At 42.8% G+C, this 16115-nt stretch overlaps 1 protein-coding gene across 1 annotated transcript in view; it reads right to left on the bottom strand.

The window, feature by feature from the left end:
• Positions 1 to 16115, bottom strand: part of Slc24a3 (solute carrier family 24 member 3) — a 521781-nt gene that overhangs the window by 134373 nt on the left and 371293 nt on the right. The window contains 3 exon segments of the mRNA XM_047540120.1: positions 6199 to 6302; positions 6667 to 6751; positions 12480 to 12554. Of these exon segments, the coding sequence (XP_047396076.1) occupies positions 6199 to 6302; positions 6667 to 6751; positions 12480 to 12554 (264 nt within the window).

The raw sequence follows: 16115 nt of genomic DNA, 5'->3' as shown, positions 1-16115 counted from the left end.
TGGATATTTGGTTCTTTCACCAGCATGGTTAGTCAGGTGACTCCTGCTGGCTCATTCAGATTTTTGTTTAAGTGAAGGCTAGGGGATGTTGTGGGCAAGCAGACATTTTCATTTCTCAGCCTGTGTGGTATGTGAATATGAAACCTGAAACTGCTACAACCATTTTCTGCTATAAAGGAAAACTAGTCTGAGAAAGGGAACAGAAGATATTAGAGAATAACAACAATGGGACAGGAGCCCTGACCACACCATACCTGATGTCCACTTTCCTCTGTATTTTTCAAAAGACACTAATAAATTCCCTTCATTTAAGAAGCCCAGTTAGAGGTTTTGTTTTGTTTTGTTACTTGTTTTTGGTTACTTGAAACTGAGAGCCTCAGAGCTAATCTAAATGTAGATCTGAGAATGAATCTGATTTTAGGAGATATTTCAAAGAAGTAGAACAAGCCTGAAACAAGTTCTATGAGACAGAGTCAAAGCTGACACAGAGATGTGGGATGGAGATGTAGAGGCAATCTAAGTGGAGCAGGGCAGAGCTGGGCAGGTGACCTTAATGGAACTTTGGGCCTGGGAACAACAGTGTGTTAGGAAGATCAGGTGTGGGGCCCTGCCAGGACCTGACTTTGGGAGAAGGAGGTTAGAAACAACCAGGGGAAAGAAGCTAGTAGGAGGTGGTGAGGAAGACTGCCTCAGGCAGATGGACAGTTGTAGGACTGAGGCATCGAAAGAGAACTATTCATGCTGCGGGACTGCCTGTCCTCTAGGCCTGTGCAATAGTCAGCTCTTCACCCCAGTGACCAAAATGCCCAAAAAAACAACTCAGAAGAAGAAAAGTTTATTTTGGCTGATGGTTTCAGAGGTTCATTCTGTGGATGACTGACTCTATTGCTCTGGGCCTGAGCTGAGGCAGAACGTCATGGTGAAAGGGTGTGGTAGAGAAAAGCTGTTCAGTTTATGGCAGTCAGGAAGGGGTGGAAGGGAGGAGAAAGAGAGAGGGAAGGAGAGAGAAAGACAGAGGAAGAGAGAGAGAGAGAGAGAGAGAGAGGAAGCATTCCCAAGGGCTTGCTTCTAGTGACCTCCATCCTTTAGCCCACCTGCCACGCAGTAATAAATTTAAATTATTTACCCATCAAATGGATTAATCCACAGATGAGGTTACAGCTCTCAGGACCTAACTGTTCCCCTCTGAACATTGCTGCATTGCCACGTGAACTTTTCACGGGACACTTCATATTCAACCCGTAACAGCCAGCATTGGTCTAAGAACTGGAGTACAGCGGAGACTGCAGATGGGAGTTCGAGCAGGCTCAGCTGCTCTTCTGAGTCAGCTGGTCTGACACATGGGGATCTGCTCTAACAGGGATTTGCCTCCTGAGATAGGCAGTTTGTAGAAGACACCAGGAGAAACTCCCCCAGTCCCTTGGGGAATCTGAAAAATTCCCAGAATTAGACATGATAGGTGATGTGTTGGGTTTTGTGTGAGAAACAATGGCTGGGATTTGAGTGGTACAGGGTAAACTGGTGTGGGTCTTCTACTGTGTATAATCTGAATATTCTATGTATTTGGTGGAAGCAAGAGTCCTGCTGTGGGAGATATCATCTGATTAGAACAGAAGCTTCTAGATGCACCTAGGCTGGGTTGAATACTTCTGTCACTGATCTTGGTTGTCCATTCTTTTGCGGATGTGTACATTCTTTGCATTGCCCCCAGATCCTACACCCTAAATTTCTAAAAAAAAAAAAAAAAAAAAAAAAAAAAAACACACACACAAAATATCAGGACAATCGGAGGACCGAAATAATGCATCTAGAGATTTATTAAGTAAAGGTGCCCTATATGGAAAGAGAATGGATTCTGCTCTCAGAAGATGTGTCAACTTTAGTCTTAACTGCCTCACTGGATTCTTAGTATCCATTTATATGCTAGTCAATAAGAATAAAGTTATGTTAAAACTCTATGGGTGCATTTCTTAAAACCTTTGGGTGCTGCTCAATGGGTATATTAAGGAGTATTGAGTATATTATCTTCACATGCAAGACACTTGATAAATGGTAGTTGTTATTTTTAACTAGAGGAAATTCTCTAAATGCAAGATGTTTTGGCCCTAGACTCTTTTTAAAAAAATTTTTTTTTGGTTCTAATTAGTTGTACATGGCAGTAGAATGCATTTATACATTTTGATAGATCACACATAAATGGAGACTCTTAATTCTCTGGTACTAATGCTTGTGTTCCTCCAGTAGAAATGAAGATGAAACCCCACAGGTGTCTTGTTTTAAAGCCTTGCTCTTGAATTTGCAGCAAACATTTATGGTCCACTCCTATCTCCGCACCTTACCATTTCAGATCTTTGTAACTCCTGACCTCTATATTTCTTTGCTGAGGGATTTCTCTGGGCCCTCAAATCTACTTTGTCTGTGCTCAGCAAGCTGGAATGCTGGGGAATTCACATTCTTTAAGAGGAGTCCTTAACCAATAAGCGACAGGAGTTGGTGGATAACACCCCAGTTCCCCCGCCTTTTACACGAGGTCTCTTAGATATTTGGGTACCACATTCTTTCCTAGTTCCCACAGAGGGATTAAATCCTAGTTGCCCACAATGATAACTTGCTATCTAACACACGCCTCTTGGTTGCCTTTTCTTCTCTGCCTCCCTTCCTCCATGTCTTGCTGGCATTTCCTGGGATTACCTTTCAGATGAATTACTTGCACTCAAGTCCTTGCTTAGAATCTCCTTTTGGGGATACCCAAACGAAGGCAAATTTCAATTCAGATGTGAAACCTTTGGGTGCTGCTAAGTTTTGCGTAAATGATCCAGCAGAGACAGGGTGTTATTTGAAGAAAAACAAACCCAGCCAAGATTAGATGGACCTCGCCAAAGAACATCAGGCACATTAGGAGAATGCCAGGATCTAATGTAGGAGCTCTTTATAATAAACTGGAGCCATCTGCCGGCCCATAATAACTGGAATATGAAAGTCCTAATCTGGGATGTAGTTAAACTGTTTACTCTCTGTTTGTGGTTATGTATTTAAAGCTTAACATGCTCTGAATGGTGGATTTAAATTCATAAGCTCATTGTTTTACAAAATTGGCATGAAGCCCTTTCATTGCAATATGCAAAATACATTAGTAGGTTGCATCCAGAGCTTTGTGTTTTCTCTTTGTCCTTATTATTTTTTGTTTTTAAATAAAGAAAACTGGTAGGACCACAGTCCTGCAAAATGCCTTGTGAGGATGCCAAGAACCACTTTCTAAGAAGCAATTTCCTTCCTGTCCCATAAAACTCCCCCGAGCACCTTAGGCGAACACTGAAGCATTGGGTATGTTTGCAAACTGCAAATACAGCAGACATTTAATTACACTGAATTCATCAAAACCCTAATTGAGACAGGAGCTCAAACCTTACAGCTTAATTACTTTAATTTCAGATGGGTAACAGACTTCGTCATGTACTGCCCTTTATGCTGAAATGCTTAGAGAGAGGCCCACGGGTGCTCGCTGGGTAATTCTCCCAACCAAATGAAAGCGCAGATCAACATAAATAGTAATGCTAAGTGAGACCCATGATTGGATTTATTAATCACTTCAAGTCCCAGTTTCCATCCTTTGCCATAATATTCCACTGCTCGGGCTTAATCACCTGGGAGGGTTTCTCAACATGGGAAGCTGGACAGTTTTCATTTCTTACTGATTTTTCTTTTCCATCCACTGACAGGACATCACAGAAGCAAGTGCTAGTCCTTTGAGATCCTCCTTCTACCAATATCTCTTTATTTTCATTTGCATTTAGAAGACCTTCTCCTTGATCTTCCCTTTCCTTCCCAATACATATCCTTGGGAACCCTGAAGGTCTGACTCTTAGAGAATTCCATCAAGAGGTGGTTCAATTACCACAGTGACCTAGTGTGGCATTTGGCAGCCAGGACCAGAGTTATTGGTATTCTGGCTACTGGTAGTGGTATCCAACTTGTGTTGACTTACTGTGAGGGTCAGGTGCTATTAATACTGAACCTGCTAGGTTTCATCCTTATGGCAATGCTGGGAAGAAAGTGAATTTATACCCATTCTGTAGATGATAAAAATGAGGCATATAGAGCTGAAGTCACTTCTCCTAGGTCTCATAGCCAGCAATGGCAGAGCCAGGTGCTACCAGGCCACTCTGTTCCCCCAGGTAATGGTGCATCCAAAACATCATTTTGTTTCCTCTGAAGAGTTTAGGGATTTCACAAAATCCTAAAAAGGAGAACTGGATGGTTTTGAAAATCTCTGTGGGCATAGGGTGAGGAAATTCAGAAGCAAGGACTGGCACCCAGAATCATGTTGTGTGCTTCTTCAACAAAGATTCTGGTTATTTCTCTTCATAGTTGTGTGGGATTGTGAATAAACCTGCAGAGACCTCTGGAGGGATAGAGTGACAGATACCAGCATTTGCTGACATGCAGGCAGCCACGTGCCTTTGACGCAGGTGTTCCAACCAAGCTGGTGATGAACTGAGTTGCTGATGAATTATGCCCCACACATAAATTCAAGTCATTTCATAAGTAATTAGCTGTGTGACACTGACTAGATGCCACCCAGTCATTTATTTCATTTCTTTACATTATCTCTCCCCCTTTGGGCTTGCTTTTGAATTAGGCTCCAGGTACAAATGACTAATGAACTAATGACAACACTAATAACGGCCAGGTTAATAATCATATTGCTAATGGTGACAATGCTAATTAAGAGAGTGCTAATAGCAACAGACTCTACTGGTGTGACTATTCATCTCTGGAAGGCAACGAGAAGGTCTCCAAGCAGAGGACAGTCAGTGGAGAGTGACTGGCACTGAAGGGCATGACGGAGACTTTTATTTTTGGTGATAATCACATATGTATGAAAATTAAAAAGCACTGTTATATGGGTCCAGAAGAATCTAAGATGACAGATTATTGAGCAGAAGGACGAGAAAACAGAAAGCATTCAGTCTGGTGAGTTGAGCAGAGTTCAATGATCATGAACAGGAACAGCTGTCCAGGAGTCCCTTGTCAGAAGGAACTTGTCCACTTGGGGGCCCTGGAGTTGATTCCTGATGAGATCAAAGAGTCGCCCTGCCCATCACTCAGGAGTAACTAACACACCAGGCATCCCAGAAAAATCCATGGATGTGAAGATGGTGGTAGTAAAATGTGTGACATAGATAGAGCAATGGTGTGCTGTAGTGTATGCGAGGTGGAGACACTAGAGTTAGTGTTAGAGAGATGGGCAGCATAGGGTGCCCCAGCTGGCTGCTGAGAAATGAAACAGCCTGGTAAAGAGTGTGTCAGAGGGTTGGCAGGTGCTTTCCTTACCCTTTTAGCATCACCAGATTGCTCAGTATTAGAAGTGGAGCCCCCTCAATCGAATTCTCAAAGTCACTTATTCTAGAAGACACCGAGTTGTGGGTGTTTGGGCAGGGAGCTCAGTACTACGGTGCTTCTGAACAAAGTCCCTGTGAATGAACTAGACCATCAGAGCTGGTAGGACAGTCACAAAATCTGCACACCTTTGGTACTGCTCCAACACACTGCCCGTGGCTGCTCAGGAGCCTTACACTTTGGTGACTTCAAAGAAATTCCTAAAACAGACACAAGTGTTCATAAAGGACACAGACCTTTATGACTCCCTAGCATCAGGATAATCTCCTTAGCTAAATGGGAGGTCTGTGAAACCCCTCTGGATCCCCAAAACAAGCTAAAGCAGACACGGAAATAAAATGCTCCTCTCTGTCCCGGTAGAAAGAAAAGCTGTGTACTAAACTGTTTCTGGTAGAAGACATTCTGTCTCTTTTCCAATTCCTCTTTCTCTCTTATTTATTTTATATTCTCTCAGCCAAAATCAGATCTGAAATTATTTTATGTTATTCTAGTTCAGATCAGTAACCCATCAAATGAGTGGGACACCTTTGAATTTGGGACTTGTATCTTTCAGGCTGGTTAATTATTTATGTGGACTTGGGAATTCTATATCCCATTTTGCTGGAGACTAAGGATGGCCGGACAGTGTCCAGTTTCCATGGGTCCAGCCTCCTGAGGTATGAAGCCCTGAATCACCGCTGCCCAAGACTGCTGGATCTCACTGTGAGTTGTGCTCCAACAAGACCATCTCCTGCCTCAACTTCACCACTTCTTCTCCATAAGCCTTGCTCCATCATCATGAGGAACTGTCAGTCTTACCTGCCCTGCAAAGAGCCCACAGACGCCAATGATGCACAGGATATTGAACACGGCTGAGCCCACGATGGTGCCAACTCCTACGTCGCCCTTGGTGATGAAGACCCCTGAAACACAGATCCAACATCAGCCTGCCTGGGGTGGCCCAATTGCATTCCAAGGTGGGCCTGGGGGCTTCCATAACTGCTAGACTCTTCTCAGGATCTGCAGGAAACAGCCAAGGGTTGGAGGAAGCTTTCTAATCCACAGAGTGGAGACTATCCCATAGGATCATCAGTGCTAGGTCTGGGACATGGTCATGCATTGCAAAAGCATCATGTCAATAAAATAGCAGGGTGGTTGATGTTGGAGCCCTGGACTTTTATTTCCTAACAGTGGAAGACAACCCTGGCCTGTTTCACCTGTCCCCAGTACCCCCCTTTTTTTTTCCAGATAGGAAAGAGCTGAAATATCCCTCAGGTAATCACCTACCTATGACTGATGTGAACAGCTCTGGGGCCGAGCTGCCTGCCGCCATAAATGTGGCCCCTGCCACATCTTCGCTGAGGTGAAGGCGCTACAGAGGAGCAAAGACAAAGCACAGGTGAGTTTGGATTCTACCTGAGAACAGAGGTGGCTGTGACTCTGAGGTTCCAGTTCCTGAGAAGGAAACCTGGGGGTTGAGCTCAGAACTGCTCAGCCTCCTTCCCATCCTTCCAGATTTGGACCACTCCTGCTGGACCCCCTGATGGACCAAAACTCCTCTTAGCATCTTTCTTACAGGAGGGGTCCCCAATCCAAATGCCCCAATGCTGATGTCAGGAGTAGTGGAGTGGGTGCTGTGGGGTCAGTGGAGGATAGGCGTAAGGCAATGATAAGCATTCACCTCCAACCTAATAGCAGCATTGCCCAGTTCCCTCAGCGTTGCCAGACATTTTGATTTTATAAGAGAGATTGATTATCCAGATTTGTATGCGAAATATCCTGATTCTTTTGCAATACTTTTGATGATCTTGGGCAAAATGAGGTTGTGAGTTTTCATTCTAAGGCTTAAAGGAGGTTTCTGGGGGTGTGTGTATGGTGGTCACCTTCCTGAAACTCCCTCCCCATCCTTGATGGGGTCCTCAACCCTGGTTGGCAGAGCAGGAGTGGGGCTTGAGATGGGGAAAGGTGATGAGGTATCTGCTCTGCTGCGGTCTACACAACACTCTCCAGGTTACCCTGCCTGTTAAATCAAAGGTGATCTGCAAGAAGACAAGACAAATACAATTAGGGGCTGGTCAGAATGTTTAGCTTTTCTGACTTCTATCATGATGCAGAAAGTTAAGATACTGGCTGCCAATACGTAGCCAGTTCTGTCCTGGAGTTCCAGCAAAGACATGTCCATCTGGAATGTCATCATCCTTTTTCCCAGTGACTGCATTTCCTTGCTCAGCCATAGAGGGGCAGCATGGTCTTGTGGAGGTCACTGGATCCACTGGCTGCTAGGCAAGGGACTGAAGCAGGAGTCCTGGTTAAGGAATTTTATCTGGAATCCTAGGTCCCTAGGTCCCTTCACTCTGGACTCAATAGCTAAACACAGAGTTTTTAGGAGACTCCAAGATGGAACCTCAACACTGAAAGGTGTGCCTGTGAGGAATACCTGAATACTCCAGTTGCAATGAGGCAGGAGTCTGAGGAAGGCAGCCTTACTCAGAGCTTGGACTTCCTGGGTCACTTGTCTTGCCCAGACTCACCATGAGCTACAAGCCTTGCAGTGCTGTGGTTCTTTCCAGTGGGACTCCATGATGGCATTAGCTGTAGCCTCCAAAGCTTGAGTTCATAGCCTGTTACTCTCCTTCATTCAGTCAGTTTGTTTCTTCTTCCATATTGCCTTTCATTTCTCACTCTCTCTTCCCTAATCCACTCCAGCCCTGGCAACATCTCACAGGACTCTTAGAATAACTACACAGGGGGTCTTCTTGCCTCTGGATTTCTAAATACCACCAAATCATGGAAAGTCTTCCCCGGCACCCTTCTGAGCATGCCATAATTTCTAACATCCCAGTCTGACATTCAGGCTCACTATGAGCTGAAACAAGCCCCTGTTCTCCCTCTCTTCGTTTGGTAGCTCAGACGCTCTCTGACCATATATGTTTTCTTAAAATGCTTTGCAATGAGACCTTTCCTCTAAGTACAAGCTCTTCCTGGTATCCCAGGAAGAGCTCTCCATCTCTCCCCCTTTTTTTCTCTGCACTCTCCAATTATCCACAATATCACCCAGCCCTCTGTGTATACAGTCAGCCTTCATATCCAGAAAGATTGGTTCCAGGAAACCCTGTGGACACACAAAAAAATCCTTGGATGCCAAGTCCCTTATATAAACTAGGACAGTATTTGCATAGAGCCTACACACATTCTTCAGCATACTGTAAATCATCTCTGGGTTACTTATAATTCTCAACACAATGTAAATGTTATGTAAATAATTGTTATACTGTATTATTTAGGGACTAATGACAAGAAAGAGTGTCTGTATATGTTTAGTACAAATGCAATTTTTTCCTCAAATATTTTTGATTTGAGGTTGAATGCTTAGATATGGAACCTGAAGGCACACAGGGCGGACTTTATCATCTGGGAAGCTCTCTGTGTCCTGTAAGCCCTGGGATTGCTAGATTTCATCTGGCTACCTCCGTTGCCTTTAGCATAGAGGTTGGCCTGGAAGAGCTTAGCTTGGTGTTTTTAATATGTGGGATGGACCATGCCCCATGACCCATTGCTGTCCTGGAAACCTCAACCTGGCCCGGAAAGCCTTCTCACCCTCTCCATTCAACTTCATCCTCTCTCCATAACCCTCTGTTTGACCCAGGGCTGCCATCACTGGGGTCCTTCATCTTTCTGGGCTTTTGTTCACTTCACTTGTCTTTGAAACACCTCTTTTCCTTCTTTGCCTCAGGGCATGTGATTCTCTATCTCCCATGGACATAGGATCACTCAACACTCCAGACACCTTCCTGTGTCCCACAATGAACCTCCTGGATGTTCTAAAGACTAAAATCTAAAGACTTCTAATCTACACAAGAAGAAAGAGGAAACTGAGGTCCAGGCAGGTGATGAGGGTGACATGAAGAGGAATTTTGCAAAGGCCAGGACCTGACCCATCACTTGCTTACTGGATCATCAAGTGTATCTTCTTCTCTCTCTTCCACTTCCTATTCCTTGCCTCCCTCCAACCTCCATTTTTTTTTTCCTGATTTCAACTTAAAAGTATTTGAGACTGAGAGAGAATCTACCCTTCGGCTATGATTTACTGTTTAATATGGAGTTCTTTCCCAAGCCATATTCACAAAAGATGCAAACAACATTCTTTTGAGTTTCTCTCTCCACCCACAGTTTTAGTTTATGGGCAACTACTGACCACACACTATCAAAGCACTAATGGGAAATTAAGGAGAACAAAGGATATGCAGAGGCCTTGGACCAGGTAGTCCCCTAGGCCACTGTGGATGGACTAGCACTGTGGTTTCTAATCTGGCAGGAAAATATAGTTCCAGAGAGAACTGATCACAGCTCTCTCAGAAGATGTAAACATGGGATCTCTGAACTGCTATAACTCTGTCCCCATCCCATCACCATTCACAGACATGATGTTTGCCAAGCAATTAGGGTTGTCTAAAGTCCACGGGGCCACACTATCTGTCCAGGAGACATATATCCTCTCTCGTTATGTGCATCTTGCTCCTAAGACCAGACTTAGGAGGTGGGAGCAGGGAGATCTTTGAAAAGGGGTCCCTTTTCTGTGCCCATCCCTCCTGGGTGTCTATGGGCACTGGAGTTGGAGTCAGTTGTGACCAAACCATGGCCTGCTACAAGCTCATCTCTGAAGAGGTGAGTGGTGACAGCTATGAAGAGTCCATGGAGCTTGAGCTACATTGGGTTCAGATCTTGACTCCACTCCTAACTAGCTGTGAGGCCTGGGGAAAGATGCTCAATGTCTCTGAGCTCTTATTTCTTTGTTCCTAAAGAGGGAATAATTGTAGTTACCTTGTAGGGCTTGAGGGATGATTAAAGAGATAGTGAGCATATTCACACCATACTCCCTTAGCAATTGAGCCAGTTTCCAACACATCACAAGAAAAATCATAATTTTCCCCCATTCAACATTTTTTTTCCTTTTCCTCCTATCTTAACCTTTTCCTTAAAAACTCACCTCTGCCCTCTTTTTCTGCCATTCACCAGCTCTTTGATTGCTTCTCTCTATAAGGGCATGTGCATTCTTGCTGGTAGGTTCTATGGATTTCCTCAATAGATTAGAACCCATGGTGACAACCTGTATATATATATTTATAGGTCATAATACCTTTGCTAATAACAGTAATAAAGTTGCACGGGAAAGAGACAGAGTGATTTTGCTTTGCATAAAAAATAAACCACCAAACATTGGCAGAGTCAACCATCAGAGTCCTGGTTCCATATTCACAGATTCAACCAACCTCACATGTAAAATATTCAGAAAAAAAGATTGCATTAATATTGCAATAATACCAAACACTTACAGACTTTCCCCCTAGTTATTATTCTCTAAACAAGAAAGTTTTACAACTATTTATTCAGCACCTATGTTGCATTAGGTATTTTAAATCATCCCTAGATGATTTAAAGCACATGAGAGGATGTGCAGGTTATATGCAAATATTATGCCATTTTATATGAGGGATTTGAGCATCCAAGGATTTTGGTACCAATGGGGAACAGAAACTAATCTCTCATGGATACTGAGGAACAACTGTACTTCAGTCACAAGTGACTCCAAGTACAGGTGCTGAATCTTTCCTCTTCCTCCCCTTTGTCACAAGGCAACACTGCCCTGGGCTGAATCACTGTGACAAGGACTTCCACACCTGTGTACCCTACATCTCAGACACCTCTTCACTTTCCTTATCCTACTGCCACTGCACAGAGGAACCCACTTCTACATCCTCTGCAGGGTTACTGTGGAATAATTATTCACTTATTTATAAAGACAAAGAACTAGCAAACATCCAGGGTGTTGAAGAAGCTGTGTAAGTTAATGGTTTTCTAAGTATATTTTCCAGACCAGCAGCCTCAGCATTACCTGGGAACTTATTAAAAATACAAATTCTGGTCCTCTTCTCCCTCATCCCCTGAGACCTACTGAATCAGATGCTGTGGGGAGGAGAAAGGAAAGGGAAGGGGTCCCAAGTCTTGAGGACTAACGACGGGCATAAAGAAACTGGAGTTCGGATGGGCAGTGTTTGGGAGTGAGTCTTTCTGAAAACTGAGATTCTGAATCCACAATAAGTAAAATAAATAAATAAAATGCAAAGCCTCCAGACAAAGGAAACTGTACTTCAGAACAGAAAATGGGATGAAAGAGACAAGAGAATGAGAGAACTCTAGATAGGCTGAATATTTTTTGATGAAAGGCATTTGACTTGCTGTTCAGCCTGGTATTCACTGTGATGATTTCTATCAGACATTTTCCTGAGCTCTGTGCCCAATTCTTTCATCTCAGTGCCTTTCAGGCCAGAGCTCAGAGCATCTCTGTACATATGTGAGAGAGGATGATTGACAGGAGTATGTGTGTTGGGGGTTCTCACCCTGTGAGGACCCCATGGCTCACCAAAGGACCAGAAGGAAACAGGGGAAAGAAAGGTGGGGGAGGTGATAGAAATGAAAAGCAGGATTTAAATGAGAAAAAGAAAATGGGGGAGCAGAACACAAGGATAGCCGACCCTCCATATTCGAAGGTTCTGATTTTGTGAACTCTACCAATGATGGATCAAAAAAACTTGAAAAAAAATTGCATCTGTACTGAACATGTACAGATTTTTGTCTTGTAGTTATTCCCTAAATAACATGGCGTAACAACTATCTACATAGCATTTATAATTTATGGGTATTTTAAGTCATCTAGGGATGATTTAAATTATATAGGAGTGTGTGTGTAGGTTGTTTGCAAATACTGCACCATTTTACACAAGGGACTTGAGCCTCCATGGATTATGGTGTCCTCAGGGGGTCCTTGGATCCACCTGCCATGGACACCAAAGGACGACAGTATCTGTTATGGCCAAATGTAGCAGGAAAGCTGGCCACGTAGGCTAAAGTCCAGCCCTCCACTGGTGTCATAAAGTGCTAAGTAGACTGATGGAGCTTTTGTGCGATTACTGTCCTTTCTCAAGCAAGCAGATGCCTGGCATCTAAAACTCCCAAGATGTGGGCAAGGAGGCTGGAACATACTCAGCCACAGTTCCCATTCCAGGCCTCAATCAGACACAGTGAGAATGCAAAGCATATACCTCGCAGATCTTTTCCAGGGAGGGGACGAAGAAGTCATCACACACAATGGCCAGTGCGTAGAACATGTACATGGCCTGGAAGAGAGGAGCAAGAGTCAAGGTTAGAGTCAGGCAGAGCCGGGGTGAGGGTCTGGCTGCCTTCTGCTTTAATTATGTTCTCTGTTATCATGAACTTAACTAGAGTAAGTCTTTACCACACCCACAAGAACCTGTGTGCCTTGGCCCAGCTTCTTGTCTGACCTCATTGCTGCCACTCTCTTCCAGTCTACCTCCTCACTCCCCAGGAATGCTACAGATGCCCACTTCAGGGCCTTTGTAAATGCTGTTCCCCTCTGCCCAGAACACTCTTCCTCCACAAAACCACATTGACTCATTCCATGATGCCCTTCAAGTCCCTGTTCAAATACCAACCTAACTCTCCTCCTGCCATTTCTCTTTACCCCATTACCTTGCCTTTTTTCTTTTTTGATATATTATACATTATTTTTTTCTGTTGCCAGTCTCCCTGTCTAGAAGTTCATGAGGAATGACCTTCATTTTATTGTTGTGGTTTGAATATGAGGTGTCCCCCAAAAGCTCATGTGTGAGATAATGAGGAATGTTCAGGGGTAAAATGGTTGAATTGTGAGAGTTATAACCTATGGATTAATGGGGTGGAAACTGGGAAGGTGGGGTGTGATTGGAGGAGATGGGTCACTGGAGGGCATGACTTTGGGTTTTTATTTTATCCCTGATGAGCACAGCTCCTTCTGACTCCTTGTTGCTATGGTCTGAACTGCTTCCTTGGCCATGCCCTTCCACCATGATGTTCTGCCTCACCTTGGGCCCAGAGCTATGAATCCAACCAAGAACGTTTGAAATCATGAGCAAAAATAAACTTATCCTCCTCTAGGGTGTTCTCTTCAGGACTTTTGGTCACAGCAATGCAAAGCTGATGACAACACTTATAATTATTGATATATAACTAGAAGTCAATCACAGGGCTGGTCCATAGTATGTGCTTGGTCCCTGAAGAACAGCCTTTGCAAATTTGTTTCTATATCTTGGTCAGCTATGACCAAGAAGGAAGAATTCTACCTCTGGCAAGAAATTGCCTCTCCATCTTATCCAACCCCATGCTTGCTTACTAAGAAATACTATTTGGATTTCAGTGTTGGTTGACCACCCTGCATCCATCTCCCACTCCTTCCTGAGGGGATCCCACTTTAGTCAAATTTCCACCAGGCTCTATGTGGTAGGTGACTCCATCATTTTATCTGAGGGTAAATAATGATGTCCTAATTGCTGTGTAGTAATGATGGTTATTGTTTCTGAGGTGGTCACATGACCTAAGCAGGCCCAATCCAATGGTAGGAAAGTCTAGGTAGTACTGATGCTGGCTGGGGCCCCTAATTGTAACTGGAAGCCATACTGAAGGATATCTGACTTGGAATGAGGAAGAGCCTGAGTCAGAAATCACTTAAGCTGATAATGACATCACTGAGTCATTCATTGATCATGTAACTGTGGAGTCCACCATGCCTCAGGACTTCATAACATACCATAAGCACTGTTGAGGTCAGTTTGGAGTTTTTCTATTATTTGCAACTCAAAACATTTAATGGATGTGGTTCAAGTTCTAGAATCTTCAGTAGTGACATGTCTTTCACTGACCTCCCTCACCACGGGCCATCAGAACACCCCATTCCCTGTCTCCCAGTGGGGGTTGGGCAGGAGGTCTGCTTAAAGGGCCACACAGGGATTAACAGAGAAGTTGGGAACCACCATTTGACCCAGATATCCCACTTCTCCATTTATACCCAAAGGACTTAAAATCAGTATATTACAGTGATTCAGTCAGATCAATGTATATAGCAGCTCAATTCAAAATAGCTAAACTATGGAACCAACCTTGGTACCCTTCAACAGATGAATGGATAAAAAAATGTGGTATATATACAATATGGAATATTACTCAGCCTTAAATGGATGGAGCTGGAGAATATCATGCTAAGTGAAATAAGTCAATCCCCCAAAACCAAAAGCCAAATGTTTTCTCTGATATGCAGATGCTAATTCACAATGGTGGGAACTAGGGAAGGATAGAGTTACTTTAGATTAGGTGGAAGGAAATGAAGGGAGGGGAGGGGGCACAGGGACGGGAAAGGATAATAGAATGAATCAGACATTATTACCCCATGTACGTATATAAGTATATGACTGGTGGGATTCTACATCATATATAACCAGAAGAAAGAGAAGTTATACTCCATTATATATGATGTATCAAAGTACATTCTACTGTCATGTATAACTAATTAAAACAAATTAAAAAATATTCATCCAAAAAAAATAGAGAAGTTGGAGGAGAAGGCCTTTCCCCTCATGAGATCTAAACACCTTTCAGGTCTGGAACTACTAGAAGCAGTTGTAATGTAGAGAGAGGTTGCCTGAGAAAGTAGCTCACACAGTAAGAAGCCAAAGCAAGAGATGGAACAGCTACACAGTCTGGAACCAAAGTGTACTTTCGCATTTCATGAGCCAATAATATGCCTTTTACACTTAAGTTGTCTTGAGTTTCTGTCACTCACAACTGTCTTTCATGAAACCGTCTGTAGCAACCCATGTGAAATGACTGTAAGCTTTTGATTCTTAGTTACTCTCTAATGTAGTACCCTGGCCCTCCTTTCTATGAGTTTGTTTTCTTTCCACAAGTGTGTGTTTTGGTCTTTTCCACCAGATCCTAAAATAAACCTTGCCATTTGATTCTGTGGAAATATCAGACAAATGCACAAAGATATATTAATTCCAAAACAACTGGCTATAATAAATTATCAAAACCTAATGAAATTTACCATAAGGAGATGGGTTATATAAACTATGATTCCTCATCCAATGAAATACTATTAAAAGGGATTATGTAAATCCAAATTTAGTGATAAGGACATGCATTCATAATACACTGTGAAACAGAAAATTTAATAAAACAATATGTATAATCTTTTTCAAATTGTCTAAGTATACATGTACACACACACACAAATATATTTGCATATGAGTTTGTAAGATCATCAATCAAAATAATAGCCACCCTCACTTAGTGTGTATCTATATTTTACAATCACTGTCTATACTTTTTAATTTTTCCACCCTGAATTTGTATTTCTTGTGTGATTTTTATAGGTGGTGGGAGATTTTAGAGGAAAATCTCTGTTTTATACTTCTCTAATCTCTGAGGAGCCAGGAGGCTTGGCATACAGAGATATCTTAAAAATATATTTTTATTGATTGATATACTCAATCTGTACAAAATTATTAGCCTGTGGGGTGTTTTGAAGATGTCAATTTAAAAATAATTAATGCTGTATTTTACAGCCTTGGGGATAAGCTAGATAATACATTCCCGAATTACAATGGCCTCAAACCTTCTTTTGCTATGTGACTTGGCTGATCCAATGATACACAGGTTTTAACATTATCCTTGAAAGGACATCCAAATTCAGTAATTGAAATACAGAACTGCACATCTGTGGATTAACCGAGATCTAAATAAGCTGTCTATCGCTGACATATTCAACTCACTGAAATAGCCAACACTACTTAGAAGTCCATAAACCATCTCACCAAGAATATGTCCCCATATTAAGTATTGATCTG

The sequence above is a fragment of the Sciurus carolinensis genome, chromosome 2, assembly GCF_902686445.1.
Source record: "Sciurus carolinensis chromosome 2, mSciCar1.2, whole genome shotgun sequence".
Taxonomy (NCBI): Eukaryota; Metazoa; Chordata; class Mammalia; order Rodentia; family Sciuridae; genus Sciurus; species Sciurus carolinensis.
This window is presented reverse-complemented; position numbering and strand designations above follow the sequence as displayed.